We start from the raw sequence: 15,273 nt of genomic DNA on the forward strand, positions 1-15,273 counted from the left end.
ATCAAGTTTTCCACCAATGGCGGACTTGTTTGACATGTGCAAACACAGCCTCCCTCTTTCATTCCTTCAACCACCTTCTTGAAAAGGTTGGTGTTGCAATATTTGCGCATATCCAAACACCTGTTTATATCTAAGTCTCTTATAATGTTTAAACGTAGGTGTGTTTTTTCTTCCAACCACAAATGTGGGCTTTTCTGTCGGGCATGCGTCTCTACCTTGGCTTTGCAAACTGTTGGTTAGTTGGTTTGTGTATAATGCATCCATGACAATGCACAGAGCTGACTGTAAACAGGCAAGGCACATAATCCAAATGCGCTGTATACATGCCCAAAGAATGCTCCTGAAACTTGATAATGACGGCTTATCCCACATCGGAAAATGCTCCATTTCAAAAAAGCCTACTTCAAAAAAACCAAACAAAATATGCTGTTTACATGGACCCTATCAACTTCAGAATATTGTCATATCCGTAATAACAGTGGAATATTAGCGTGCATGTAAACGTAGTCACTGATTAAAGCTTGGTTTGATTAGATTTGTGCAAGAAGGCAAACAATCATCCTGTGCCTCTCAGTAAATTTCAGTAAAGTAACTGTATTTATACATGAGAAGGACATTCTGGAGAGGAAAAAATATACAGCTTTTTAATCTGCTTAAAACTGTGCCACCAGTGGGTGTCTTTCAGGTTGATCCACTGGCATAAACAGCACCAGACATGCTCGAAAATTAAACACCAATCTCAGCACACCTGCATCTAATTACACTCAATCTTAACTATCAGGGCCTCATCAGCACTACTGCACTGTTAAGGATTCTGCCAGGCACTTCCTGTCACACTGATGGTGCAGAGGTGGATTACACACTTTACAGACATGAAAAAGCATGTGTGTGTGTGTGTGTGTTTGAATTGCATTTTAGTCAAAAACATACTCACTAATAAAGAAAATCACAAGGGATTGATAAGAATTTATGACATTTGTGCATTTAAAGTCCTTGGGATATCATTTGCAGGCTGACTGATGGTCGTGTTTTGATAATGAGTGTTATGAAATTGCAAAGAGAATGACTTTACAGCCTCGGGCCCTTTGTTTCTTTGGTAAATTCCTACTTTTCAAGCATGAGCGCCCAGAGGCTTTGGTCAAATGTTGCGATGCATACATGGTTCTCGTTATGATGGATTTCCACTGGCTTTATTATGCTCCTCTGATGGGATTTGTTGCAGTTAAACTGAATAGATGTCATAGCTGTCTTCTTGGATTTATGGCCAACAACAATTCAGGAATGAATTGTAACAACAAGCTTAAGCGAAGATGTCTTTTTTGTTTGTGTAATGTGCTTGTAGTTGTAATGCTCCACGCCCTCTCTAATCGGTATTCAGGATTGTAGATCTTGTCTTTCTTCTTAGATTCTGTGTAAAATTCTTACAAAAAGCAATACAAAACTGAAAATTACACACAGCAGGAGCATTTTCCCTCTGCTCACAAGTCCTCCACTCATTTTTTTAACCTGTCTTCACTGCAAACCAGAGAAGGAAAAGGCAAACAAAAACCATAGAGAAACTATTATTTGAATTGTGTTATATTGGTGGCATAATATTATCATCAATAGAAGAAGGAGTGTTTTGTTTGGTGGCCTTAGTTAAGTGAATCTTGCCATGCATTTCAACTTTTTTTTAATTGTCTGAAAAAAAGTATGTTTTTCTTTTTATCTGTCATTTCTGGAGAGTCAGACAATAGATGCAGCCACCGGTCAATAGGTGGCTGTGTGCTCAGCATCTCAGTGTGTCCGGTGTGGCAAGCCATATTGCATCATAATGTACCATCATCCCGGGCCCTCTCATCAGCCAGACTGTCAGGCCAATTGATTCATACCTTGGATTTGATGTTATCTGTGACTTGCAAATTTATGAGGTTATGAGAGTTATATTGCTAAATCCTAACTTTCAGTTTAAAAGTAGAGTGTATTGATTTATGTGCAGACAGTGTTGATAAATGAGGCCAAATGTTAAGGCAAGAAGAAGACAAGCCATACTGTGTATCATCCAAAAAATATTGTCCTCACTTCTGTTGTTACTTGAATTGTTCCTCCTCAACAGCATCTTGTCCTCCTACCTCACTGGTGTTCACAGACAACATCAAATGACTTGTCTTGCTATTGTAATGATGCCTTTTTTTGTTTTGTTTCATAATTAATGGCCTGGAGAGCTATACCACGGTGTGGTGTGGTGTTACTGACAAGAACTGAACGCTAATATGCATTTCTTGTCCTGCATCTCCATCACCTTGGTTGTTAGAGCAAACAAAGAGAGGAAAAAGTTGTGTGGCCCAAATTGCCACTTGTGTTGCTTTTAACATGGTCCGACCCGTTCAAGTCGTCAAATACAGCCTGCAAGTCAGACATTGACAGAAAACAGGCATCCTTGATACACCATCGGGCGGCCTAAGTTAATAACACAACCGGACAGTGTCAGTTTGAAACCTCTCCGGACAACAACGTAGTTAATGACCTGTAAAGTCTATATAGGGTGGCAGGAGGTGTAATATGTATGTGTTGGACCCAGATGCAGCACACAGGCACAATGACCTTTATTTAAACACAGAGTAAACAGGAACTTGAGCTGATGAAGATATTCAGGTAACAGTTTGCTCCTCAGGCTCAGAGCCCACACAGGAGATCAGGCAGGTAAGAAGTGCTGGAAAGTTTTGCATGTGGGTGAAGAACAATCTGGCAAAGAGTGTGTGTGCTGGAGAGGCTTAAAACCATGCTGACTGGCTGATGAGCTGCAGCTGTGAAGGCAGGTGAGAGCAGTGGGGTGATCAGGTGGGAGTGGCTGGCAGGTAGAGTGGAAAAACACTGGGAGAGCAGGGGAGCAGAATGCAGGCTGTGAGAGGAGGGGTGATGGATAGGTCCAACATCACTGGACTTTTGCCCAGGAGGCCAGTGTTCATTTCCCGTATAAATGCAGAGCCACACCATTGTGTTCTTCTTGCTAAACCTAACCACATGCTTTTGTTGCCTAAACCTAATCATGTGTGTTTGTTGCACAATGAAATGAATGTAAATACACAGTGTTTTACAAACATTCTAGGTTCATTTTGAAAAAGACTGTATGCATCTAACATGCAGAACCTTAAGAGTTCCTATGAAAACGCAAGTGTATTTAAAAAAAATACAAAATACTTTTGTTGTGTCCACATTGTAAGAACCAAGAACCATTGCAGTTCTCTGAAAGCTGTTATAAGAGATTTTGTTTTAGCTCCTGGAATCATATGTAACATAACAGTATCATGATTGGTCCAGACGTCATAATTGTGACTGGTTGAACATGGCCAATGCAGCACAGACCATTGCTATTTAAAAAACCAACCAAACAAACAAAAAAAAACCCGTTAGCCGAGTACACAACAGACAACACAAAACAAATAACAGCTTGTAATGAAACAAAATGGAAGAAAACTCATAGCATATACTATGTGACAGTGGAAATACAAGCCAAAGCCAAAGTGCCGTTGCTATACCAACCACCAGCTGACTTACAGTACATTACTTCAGTGCTCTCAATGGTGGTGTGAATGCAACAAGAAAGAAAGCCCTTGAGAGATGTAGCTCTTGGGTGAGCTCCCCAGCAGGAAGTTCCTCTCAGATAGTCCCCAGAAGTATTTGGTCGGGAAATGCCTTATGTTATTGTAGCATGTTAGCTTGAATGAATGAATGAATGAATCTTTATTGTCATTACACAAAATGTACAATGAAATTACACAGAGAGCTGAGCCACTGCTGTTACTGCAAGCGCCACCATCTAGCTTGCTAAATCTGCTTATTAGCGCTAATCTCAAAGTACAACTGGGGCTGATGGGAATGTCCATAAATTTGTTTTCATGACTTTATTATCGCCTGAAAATAGCAATCATTGTGTTTTTGTTACCTAAGAATTAGCTGTTTATGTCTACATACGGAGTGGGTCCTCTCCCAGGAAGTCCGCCATGATGTTCTACAGTAGCTACATGCTTGGAGAAGAGAGAAGCTTGAGTTGGTAACCTATCTGCAACCTCACAGCTAGATGCCACTAATCCTCCACACTGGTCTTTAAGTTTTGATCCAATGATAGCGCTAGATAAAAGTCAGGAGGTCAGTTCTTAAAATCTATCCTGATGAGAACAGGAATGCATGTACCAAAGTTGGTGAGAGCAGGACATTTCTCTCAAAAAACACAAATATCAACCTCATCGTGATAGAGAAAAAGCTAAAGGGATACCCAAACTCCTCAGGAATGATCCTCTGGGAACCAGGAATCGGTACAAAGCTCCATCCAATGCATCCAATATTTGTTGAAAATATTTTAGCCTAGACCGAAGTGGTTGGGCAACCAACCAACCAACCAACATTGCCATCCATAGTTATGATGCTAATGTGACTATGAAATATCTAATTTCCTTTTATTGTTTTGTTTTTAGATTTCTTTACAGTTATCTTAAATGTATTTGCCTCTTTAGGTTCTTTGTCAACTTCCCATCGGCCAAACAGTACTTCAGCCAGTTCCAGGACATGGACGATCCAGAGGAGATGGAGCGAAGCAGCCAGCTTCGACACCATGCCCGCAGGGTGATGAATGCCATCAATACTGTGGTGGAGAACCTCCATGACCCAGAGAAGGTATCAGCAGTGCTGGCCCTGGTGGGAAAGGCCCATGCTATTAAACACAAGGTGGAACCCATGTACTTCAAGGTAACTTCAATGAGTACTTTCCTATACTTCCCAGAATTGCTTTCAACAATCCGATAAGGTTCATTGCCACAGGGGTGTTGTTTCATTGCTAGGAGATGTGTTGCTCTATAGTTTTGATTTATGTACCCACGAAACAAAAAAGACTGTGTCCTGAAACATGATTGTCGAGTGTGCTACTTCCTGGTTAAGTGGCACAGTGGAGGTATTTTCTTGCTTCAGCAGCCCCTTGAATTATCAAAGTATCCCATTAACACCCCAAAGAAATGTTTTCATTAGCAATCTAATCCCACAGGTGAATCCTCTGCCCATTTAAATTTACTCAGGCCAAAAAATGGCATTCCTGTTTTGCGCTTATCTGTTTTTTATGTCTCATATGCAGCTATTACTTGTTTGCACTTGTGGACAAAAGTACATCAAGCTGTAATGAAGCTGATGATGTCTTGTTCTATACCAAGTCTAAAAATGATACTTCAAATAGAGTGTATGCAGACTTTTTTGGGGCAGACCACATATTTCACCCCCAGCCTCCACGGGTTTTCTCAATCAGAGATGTCCATATGATGTAAATTCAAGAAATGATTCAGGAAATTACCTTGCCTATTTAAACTTACAGTAATATCAGGGTGAAAAGTGCAAATTCTATTGCACCACATCAGTGATGCAGGGTGTGGTCAGAAGTGTGCTCCGTTAACAGCTGTAAAGTGCAACACACACCGCCGCCATACGCCACGCGTCAAAATGCCCGCCTCCATTATATTCTATGAACCAACCCACACTGGCACCGGCCAATGCGCCGCGCCGCTCTGCTTCAGCCCACTGCCCTATTTCCAGCGCGGCCAGTGCTCATGGCGGCACTGCGAGAAAAGCCTTTTATGTACGTCCCGGCCGCCGTAGTATCAACTCCGGTTGTTTCAAATTTTTTATAAGACGACTTTGATAAGAAACTCACCCGTGAAATCCAAGTTGTTGTTGCCTCAAAGTTTTTCCTCTTCTTCTTCCGTTACTAGCAGTTGGCAACCGTTGGCAACTAGTGTAGGTACAGCCACCTAGCGGGCTGGGGTGGGAAATACACGTCGACGGTGCCACTGTGCGCCGCTGCCAGTGTGTGTTGGGGGGCGGCACTTGACGGCCACAGCGCCGCGCTGGCGGCGGTGTGTGTTGCACTTAAGACCTGCAACAGCAAGCACAAGATTTTAATATAAGTTACTCTTCAGGTATACAAATGAATACTCAGAAATCTACAAAGAACAATAGAGCAGCCCAAGTGGTAACGACATGCAAAAAAGTAAATAAGCAAAGTTATTAATGTTTTATTTCATGGCCAGAGCTATCCGTGTTGACTACCTGTGAAGGCAGAAAAAGACGGAATCAGAATATGTGTCATAAAAAATGTTAAAATCCAGTGTTTAATGTCTACCATATGGTTGCATAGTTTTCAATGTGAAACTCTATGATTGTTAAATATGATTCCCTCTTCATCTGACTGAAGAGGGGAAGCATATGCTTCCTCCGTTCGAGTCTTTGAATGTCATCTGCAGTTGGTTCATAAAGGCAGCTGTGAAGAGGACACATTACCGCTATTTCAGCATCCCTCCACTGGCTTCCGACTGCCTTTAGAATGTGTTTTAAGGTTTAATTGATCACTTTGTGGATAAATAATCAAATTGATTACCCCCACTGTGTATTCCCTTTGCTCTTAACCACATATACAAGAGTGAACCTCCTAGGTTGACATTTAATATTTTTGTGGTGACATGACACATTAGTGAATCATTTCAAGTGGTTTATCATGAAAAATGCCAAACATTTAGGCTGTTTAAAGCTTCTCAAATGTGAGGTCTTTTTTATTTTATGTCATTATGAAGTTGAATACCTTTTGGATTTTAAGAAGTAAAATATATAAATAATGATAAAGATCATAAATAATGTAAATAATAAATTTAACTGTATCCTCATGACATGCATAAAGTCTGCAGCAGTTTCTGAACATGTCATTCATTAAGCTTAATGCTTCAAAATAGTTGAATTTTGAATACAAAGTACAACCTATAGGCATTTCTGCAGCTTTCAGCTGCATCTCATAGCCTTTCTTAGCACGTGTAGATCAGTTGCCATGGAGATGGTTGTTATCAACCTAAGTATGGTATGTTGTTGACATGATAACAGGTGGTCGTATAGGGGATGTTGCAACTGTTAAAACTAAACAGTACATCCTTTATGGGAAAAAAAACCCTAATCATCTGACTCCTAAGAGTGTTTTAGTTCAACTAAATGCTAAACAAGACATTTAGGCAATCATAACCTTACAATTAACTTTCAATAACTGAAAACACACATAAATAGTGACAGCTATAACTATGCCTACATACTCAGTGAATCTGGGGTTACACCATGGTTACGTTACCTAATCAATGTTGGTGTCATGGTAGCAACGTGTTAACAGGCGGCACCCAGCTGTCACTCAAAGCGGCCACGTCTTTAATTACCTTTATTTACCTTTTAGCCTTAATAGCACATAAACAGGTGAGTTTTATAAAAACTCACCCTTTGTCTAGTGTAGCTACAGAGACCAAAACTGTTTTTTGTACCAGGCTGTAAACATGTTTTTTTCTTTTGTATAGTTGGGCATTTTAGCCCTGCAGGATTATTTATAGTAATAATAATTAGACTTTAAAATGTATTTATATAGCACCTTTCAAACAAAGTTACAAAGTGCTGTACAATAAAACCAAACCCAATTAAAACACAAGGAGAATAAAACTATTAACATGTCATAAAATGTCATCTAGTAAGAGATTAAAAAAGAAGGCCAAAGCTAAAATCAAGACAATAAATGGGAAATAACATCAATAAGATGGTAATGAAATAAACAGACAGCTCAGATAAAGTCAGGATATGCTTTCCGACAGAGGTATGTTTTTAGGAGAGACTAAAAAGCTAAGACTAAAGACTAAAAGCCAGTAACTCAGACAGCCTTATATCCTCAGACAGGTCACTCCAGAGCCTCGGGGCCCTGGTGGCAAAAGCTCTGTCCTCTTTGGTCTTAAGTCTGGACTCTGGGACAAGCAGAAGACCCCTGCCAGAGGTTCATAAGGGACGAACAGGTCTGAAATGTAATCTGGAGTCAGGCCATGAAGAGCCTAAAAAGTGGCAACTTCATCCACTACGGAAGAAGCAATCAGGACCCATCCATGACTTGCAACGATAGGCCGATCTCCAACCTTCCTTATTAGTAAAATCCTTGAAAAACTTGACTACAAACAACTGCACAGTTACCTCAACCTTCACAACCTTTGCTTTTCTCTAAGGCATATGGTAATTAGTCTGTGTGTGTGTGTGTTTGCGTATGTGTGTGCCTGTTGTCTGTAGGTGCTAACTAATTGTGAGTGTGCGCACTCTTTGGTTTGCTGACCAGTTATTTTATTTATGTGAGGTATTTTTCACGTTTTATATCTCATGGTTTAATTGTTTTCTATGTTTAACTGTAAAGCACATTGTGTTTACCTGAGTATGAAATGTACTGTTCAAATAAAATTGACTTAACCCAAGGAAGGCCATGAGATGTGGCCGAAAGCCTCAGACGCACTGAGTAAACTGACCTTATGTTAAGAACATTGTTGCCAAAATTCAATTTACTCTCTTCTCTCAATTGTCAGACCATTTCCACACGTCCCCAGTTCTGTCTCCAACGCCACTGCTCATTTACCAAATGTAAATGTACATTTCACTCTTTATTTTTGCTGTCCTTAAGTACTTTTCCACTCCCCACCTGTGTTGTCCTTTCTACTCTGTCATTTTCATTTCCTTTGTATTGCCTGTCCACCCACCACTTTCATGCTTTATTTTTTCAATTCTCACCTGCCTCGCCCACTTTTCTGCGAATTAGATTTTTTTTTATTCCCACCGCTCTGCTCTCACTTTACATTACTGTCTCCCTTCCAGCTGCCATTATCTTGATAGCCAGATATTCCCGTTCTTTCCGTCTCTTCCTCTTTTTTTCCTCCCTGTGTTAATGAAGTTTGTCTCTCTCAACCCCCTCCCTCCCAGATCCTGAGCGGCGTCATGCTGGAGGTGTTGGCTGAAGATTTCCCAGAATTCTTCACAGCAGAGGTGCAGATGGTGTGGACCAAACTGATGGGGGCGGTGTACTGGCATGTGACAGGAGCCTACACAGAGGTGGGCTGGCTCCAGGTCTCCAGCTCAGCCGTGTGAACAGTTTGGAGGAAGAGTGGGTAAAAAAAGTTTCACTTGCAAAGAGTTCTGTGAGGATGGTTTCACAGACATGGATGAGATTAACGTGGTAATCCGTGCAACTCTGTACTTTATTTTGGTGACGTTTTGGGTGCTAAGCCTTCATTGCTGTGGTGTTTCTACATTGCAGTTTCCAGAGATCACTTGGACACCAAAAAATATAGCCAGAACACATTTTTACATTTGTTCTAATGAAGTTTTAGCCAGTATAAGTGGCACTTTGGTCTGTGTTTTGAACCATGCAGCTATCACTGCTAATGCCAACTATCCAGCTCTTCTACTGTATTCCAAACAAATGACTGTTTCTGCCAAAAGCATACAACATGACCCTTCGCTAAGCCCTACCCCCCTTAGTTACTGTCAGCAGGCCTGTCGAGCTTTTCAGTCTCATCACAAACGCAGTTTACAATGACAGTGTTGTCAGATTACCTCTCAAAATTCTTGCTAACTTTTGCCACCCATTCTTGTTTCCAGGAGATTTTATCCTCTATCGCTAGCTAGCTAATTAATGTTAGCTTACTTCATTATGCTAATACCAACCAACTTGTAGTAACAAAAATCATGTTAAAGGGTCTTAAATATGCACCTGAAGGCTACATAACAGCTACCTGGTGTTACGCTAAAAGGCTAAAGCTACATGTGCTAATTAAAAACACAGTATCTTAACCATGAAACATGAAGGACACATAGAAACAAAGGAGCAGTATTGTTCTTGTTTTGGGGCATGGCTATATACAGTGGTTCAAACATTATTCTACAACAGAAGAAAAGTGTGAAGAAATATACTGTATTATAGCAATGTGGTAAAAGGAAAATGAAAAGGCACTGGAGAAAGCTACTACCATGTGTAATAAGCTAGTTAGCCGAACATGCTAACATTTGCAGCTAAGATTAGAACAGACCAACACATTATTAATGTAACTGTACTCTTTACATTTTTGGTGTTTTTGATTGGAAAAATAACAGTCTTCAAACTCTTGAATACCATATATTAATCTCACTACAGCACACTGCTTTAGCATGTTGAGAAATCCAATGTTTGGCTAATCTTTATAAACAGATACCTGCATGTATGCAGAATCTGTAGGCAATAGGACAAAATTTTGGTATTATAGGCATTCTGGTTTCTGTTAGTGGTCCGAGTATGTATTGATCAGTCACGTTTGCGTGAACTTTGGTTGCCTGCAGGTTAACAGTCCATGTGCAGAGCAAAAAAGGCAGAGGGCATTAGCTGAAATATAATCTTGGAACCCATCGACTATTATCTGATGATGATTTAGTTTTTTATTGTTTTTTTTGCCTGATTTATCTGCATTCATATGAAGACATCTGTTTAGAGAGATTGGCAGAAATGTTGTCTGGACCTGTCTCAAGTTGCCAATCAAACTGTAAGCAATGACCACAGAAGAGGAAGTTTTGGCTCAGATATCATTGCCCCCAGAGGCCGTATCTTCCCCAGACGATAGCTGATGGGTTCTGAGATTGAAGCTTGATAGGCCTGCTGTTTGTAGTTACAGATATAAGCTAACCTTATGTTGGACAGTTGCTCTTCAGGGTAGGATTTAGCGAACGGTCAACTGGGAATTGCAGAAGGAGACATTTATTTATACTAATATGTTACGGATTATGACTTTACAGAGTTCATTTCTGTGGAAACCTGCAGTGAGAGAAGCATCTTCCGGCTGAGCCACACATATGAATACACCTCATGATATTTTGAGAAACGAGATAGAGAAATGTTTAAACAAGAAGTGATTTTTAAGCTCTGAGAGGGGGCAGTTAGTTGTTGAAGCCCCGGCTATGGGACCATGGAGCTGCTGACTGTTAATAGATTCTCTTTGTGTCCTACTACAGTATATCCTCATGTTTAGGGGACCTGCGCCCCTTTCTCTCTCTATTGATGCATTGCGTGCTCTCAATGTCTTGTTTAACTTTACCGAGGTGTTGTTTGTATAAGTGTACAGTGGGCAAGTGTGCATACTCTTCTGCCTTTGTTTACAACTCATTGGCACGTCCGTCTGTTGACGTGTTAAAGAGGGCTGTTTTTTCTTTGCTAAGTTTAGCAACGATGCTTTAAGTTTCTTCTTGCCTATCACTTTCATTGCACAAACACTGACACGCAAACATTGTAAAAGTGAGATGGAAAATATCAGCGGGTGGACACAATCAGCAACTGCACATTTACACACTCACACACTAAGCATGCTATAGGACCTCCCCTGTGCTAATATTTAGAGGACTGTCAGTTAGTTTACCTCTTCAAAATCCCATCAGAGAGACGTGCCGCATTAAAGACTCCATTAAGGGCTTTAGAAAGTCACTCTGGAGGTCTACAGAAAACTCGTCAGCTTTAGAGGTACTATCAGTCTACCAGTCTCTTTGGACTTCAGACCCATCTAACATGAGAAATGATATCCCAATACATTCAAATATGAATTGCACTGCCTTTGTTCTAACATAATGGATGCTTTCTTCACAACTGACAACAGTGGAAGCCGCGCAGACATATTCAATTATCCACCACTCGTCAAACATGCTGCATACTGTCAAACTAACTTTCTTTACCTTACTCAACCTCATCTTCCTGTCATCGACACTTCAGTAATTAGATTCTTTGGACTGCATGCGCTCCTGCTAGCTGTCCCCATCTGCGAGTCTCTCTGGTCAATTCCCAAACATAAACGGCAAATCTGTTTAGGATGGACATTTGATCCAATCTTCAGTTTGCATCTGCTCCAGTGACGTCCTGTATCTCCCATCTGACTACCCTTGGCATCGGCATCTGGCATTAATGAGGAAGTAATGAGTCTCCTCTCCTTCTCATTTGGTCATTCATCTACTGTAACTTCCCATTGCCTCTGTTAGGACCGCATCACTGAGAGCAAAAACAATTATGACTGGACAGATGGTCTTAAACCCACCACACCATGGCAGCCATTCACAACAATAGTTCATAAAAAATGTCTTTCATTCCCTTCAAACATTCATATAATGTTACAAGTGACTTCCTGAAGGTATTAATTATACATTACGCTGTGCCTCAGAGGTTTCCAAACTTTTTCCATCAGCTTTCTTTTGGAAGCTGGAAAAACTCACGGCCCCCCTGAGGTGTAAATTGATTGGATTTTTATCAACCAGGACGAATTCTGGGGAAAGTTTTTATTTTTTACAGAAGCCAAGTATAATTTTATTGAAGTATCATTAGCAGGGACTGCATATTTCTGCAAGTCAAACACAGGCTGCCAAAGTTAGTGAACACAAAAACACAAGGCTCTCCTGCTGTATTGACAGTGAACTCAAGGGTAAGCAATGCTTCATATTTTGAATAAGAATGATGTTTTTGCTTGATGAGCATTACTTTTTTTTTCTTAATTCCCCCTTCAAACCTCTGCCCATCTTGTTCTTTATGCTACATTATCTGAATAAATCTTTCTAACAGGAATCATGAATACCTCACTGGTATTTGAGAACACTTGTTTCTTTATTGAACGCAGGTGGAACTAATAACCACAACTCCATTCCTGCAATTATTGCAACACACCAAATAAATATGCCATTAGATACCTGTTTTTGGAAAGTCAAAATGTCTCTTGGTCTGTTTAACTGAAGTTTAATTCAGTATATGCTTTCCCCTTTTATTTGCTCATGCACTGTTCCTACATTGTCCTACAAAAGGTAATGCACCATAATTTGTACGTATCCCACGTAATGATTAGCCAGTAATTCGTGCATAACCCACATATTTTGGAAGCTGCAATCACATGACCAATGCAACTGACAAAAATAAAGAAAAAGGCCATCTCAAGTGGTTCAGTAAGGAGGCAGGTTGGAGCAGTGGATGAATCACAAAACATAGGACTTTTCCCCGGACTTTCCGAGGAGACAGGTGTTGGGAACTATGTGGACTTTAAATGAACTTTTAAGGTACACCCTGACCATGTTTCATTTCCAAAATCTCAGCTCAGTAACTGTACTTGCCTAAACCTAACCTCTGTAATTTTATGTTAATGATGTAACTTTGCATTAAGGACATTCGTAGGGCGCTAATTCGTAAAATATCATACAAACTATTGTATGAAGATATGCTGAATGGCTTTGTGCCCTTCCCTAGTTTGAGAACCACCGCCTTGGGCCAAACTGTTAAATCATCAATTAAATGTCTTCCTGCATTTATAGACATGTTCAGTGTGTGCATAAATAAAAACTGAAAAACTAAAAATGTTAAAAATTGTGTGTCACTAATAGCAAAATGAGAGTGCAATGGAAAAAGGCTTAGCAAATAAACACTTGATCTTGATTCACCCAACTCCAGTAAAATATCCATGGATGGAAATGTGCATTAATTCACATTTTCCTTTGCAGATTTTTGGGCTACATTTATATGGGCAGCGGAGTATAAAGGTGGTTCCAGTGTGAGCTGTAGTAAATATCTCCAAGTATCTCCCCTGAAATGGCATTATAAATTATTCCACATCTGTGTATGGAAGCCATTAAGATCCAAGAACAAATCTCAGTATCTCAAGTCAGTATCTTGTTCCTGTGATGTAACCTTTTAGTTTCCTTGAGATAAGGAGATGCTATGAAAAAATGTGTTTTCTTGAGATAACAACACATTATAACTTGTGATCATAACAACAGGGTTAAAACAATAATTGCAACCACAGCCGCTCTCGGCTTCAGTACCTGTAAAAACTGGCCATTTACATTCAGTGTAACTTCACTAAGAGTTCCTTTTCAAGTTGAACCAGAGAGTCGTACTCCAATAAATGGATAAAAATACTTGCAGGAGTCAAACAAACCTCAAAGTAAACTATTTCCACTTTGGTTCAAATAGCTGTAGAGGCAGTACAGCTGTTGTCAGTTATAAATGATCCGTTTCAAAATACACACCAGTCCTATTCTTTGCCCGACTTCTGACGTCAGCGTCACTCTGAGGTCAGACCTCAAGCACCTCGAGTTTCACGAGTATTTTTGTTAAGCAGAGTTCCCCCGACATCTTGTTTATTAAACACTGTGTGGTGAGAAATCTGTCTGCAAACACACAGACACACACACACACACACACACACACACAATGGAGATGAACTGTTGCTATTGCTAAGGTGCAGGTTCTGTGTGTCCCTCTTCATGTATATGCAGCATGTTCCTCGTCACACCATAAACACACACACACTCACGCACAATTATGTGCAGACACATCCCAATAATGCTTACTCACTTTCTTAATCACTTTACTCACACACACACACACACACACACACACACACACACACATGCACACACATGGTCTTGCATTTAATTGGCGAGTTGGGCATGTCCTCGCATGCCAAGTGTACTACAGCAGCACCTCCAATATACATTTTCAATAATCCTAAGACAAAATTAGACTCAATAACTCATTTCACACAACATCCATTCTTTTTCAGCAAATAAGGGCATCACAGCATATGTGGAACTGTGTGTTTTTGTTGTGAAATGTTTCTGTCTATCAGTTGAAAAGTTAGGACTTTATATTTTTCTAAATATATCTATGAGAAGGATTCTATGTATTTGAATACTGTATCTGAATATGTCATTGTATACTGCGTTGTTGGTGGGAGAGAGTGCAGTGGCTTTGTAGTGTTTTGAGCATGTTTGCACAGCCTACCACAGACTTGTAACCTCGCAGACCTGGTGAAAATGAATCATGACCATCAATAAACTATACTTGTAAATTTGTTACTGACTGAGGGTTTTTTATTTTTAAAGAATACATTAGATTTGATATATAGATGGATGATACAGACGAGGTTTTCACGACTACAACCAACAAGTACAAATACACCGTCAATGTGCGGGCTGAAACTAATCAGAGATATCACTGGTGAAATCATGAAGCACACAGGTTACATAACAAAGTCTACTCAAAGGCAACTGGCTGCTGGCCCATGCTCACCATAAAATGTTACATCCAGGTTTCATCACCTGGAAAAAAAAATGTCTGCATTTTTACATTTCACTTACATTTTTATCTAGTGTGACATGCAGTGAGGGCAAGAGTTGGATTAAAGAAATCAAACATTTTGTCTTTACCTTTCACTCGATTTGTTTTCACCACTGGCAACAAGTCACATCTTGCAAGTTTGATCCATGACAAAATGTTTTATTCTGTACAGAGTCATTTCCATAATGTTTCCAGAATGGACCCAGGAGAGTTATTTTTTATTTCTGAAAAAAAAAGAAAAAAAAAAGACATTTACATCATAACTTCATGCAGAATAGGCACAAATTGGTGCATAAAAAAAATCACTAGAATGC

At 40.0% G+C, this 15,273-nt stretch overlaps 1 protein-coding gene across 1 annotated transcript in view; it reads left to right on the plus strand.

Annotated features, from left to right (window-relative positions):
• The window catches only part of cygb2 (cytoglobin 2), a 33,602-nt gene extending 18,910 nt beyond the window's left edge, over window positions 1–14,692 (plus strand). Inside the window, exons 2-3 of the mRNA XM_033625270.2 lie at window positions 4,494–4,725; window positions 8,773–14,692. Coding sequence (XP_033481161.1) covers window positions 4,494–4,725; window positions 8,773–8,937 — 397 coding nt within the window. The 3' untranslated portion in view covers window positions 8,938–14,692. The remainder of the gene's footprint in view (window positions 1–4,493; window positions 4,726–8,772) is intronic.
• Window positions 14,693–15,273: the final 581 nt, after the last annotated feature.

The sequence above is a fragment of the Epinephelus lanceolatus genome, chromosome 3 (assembly GCF_041903045.1).
Source record: "Epinephelus lanceolatus isolate andai-2023 chromosome 3, ASM4190304v1, whole genome shotgun sequence".
NCBI lineage: Eukaryota > Metazoa > Chordata > Actinopteri > Perciformes > Serranidae > Epinephelus > Epinephelus lanceolatus.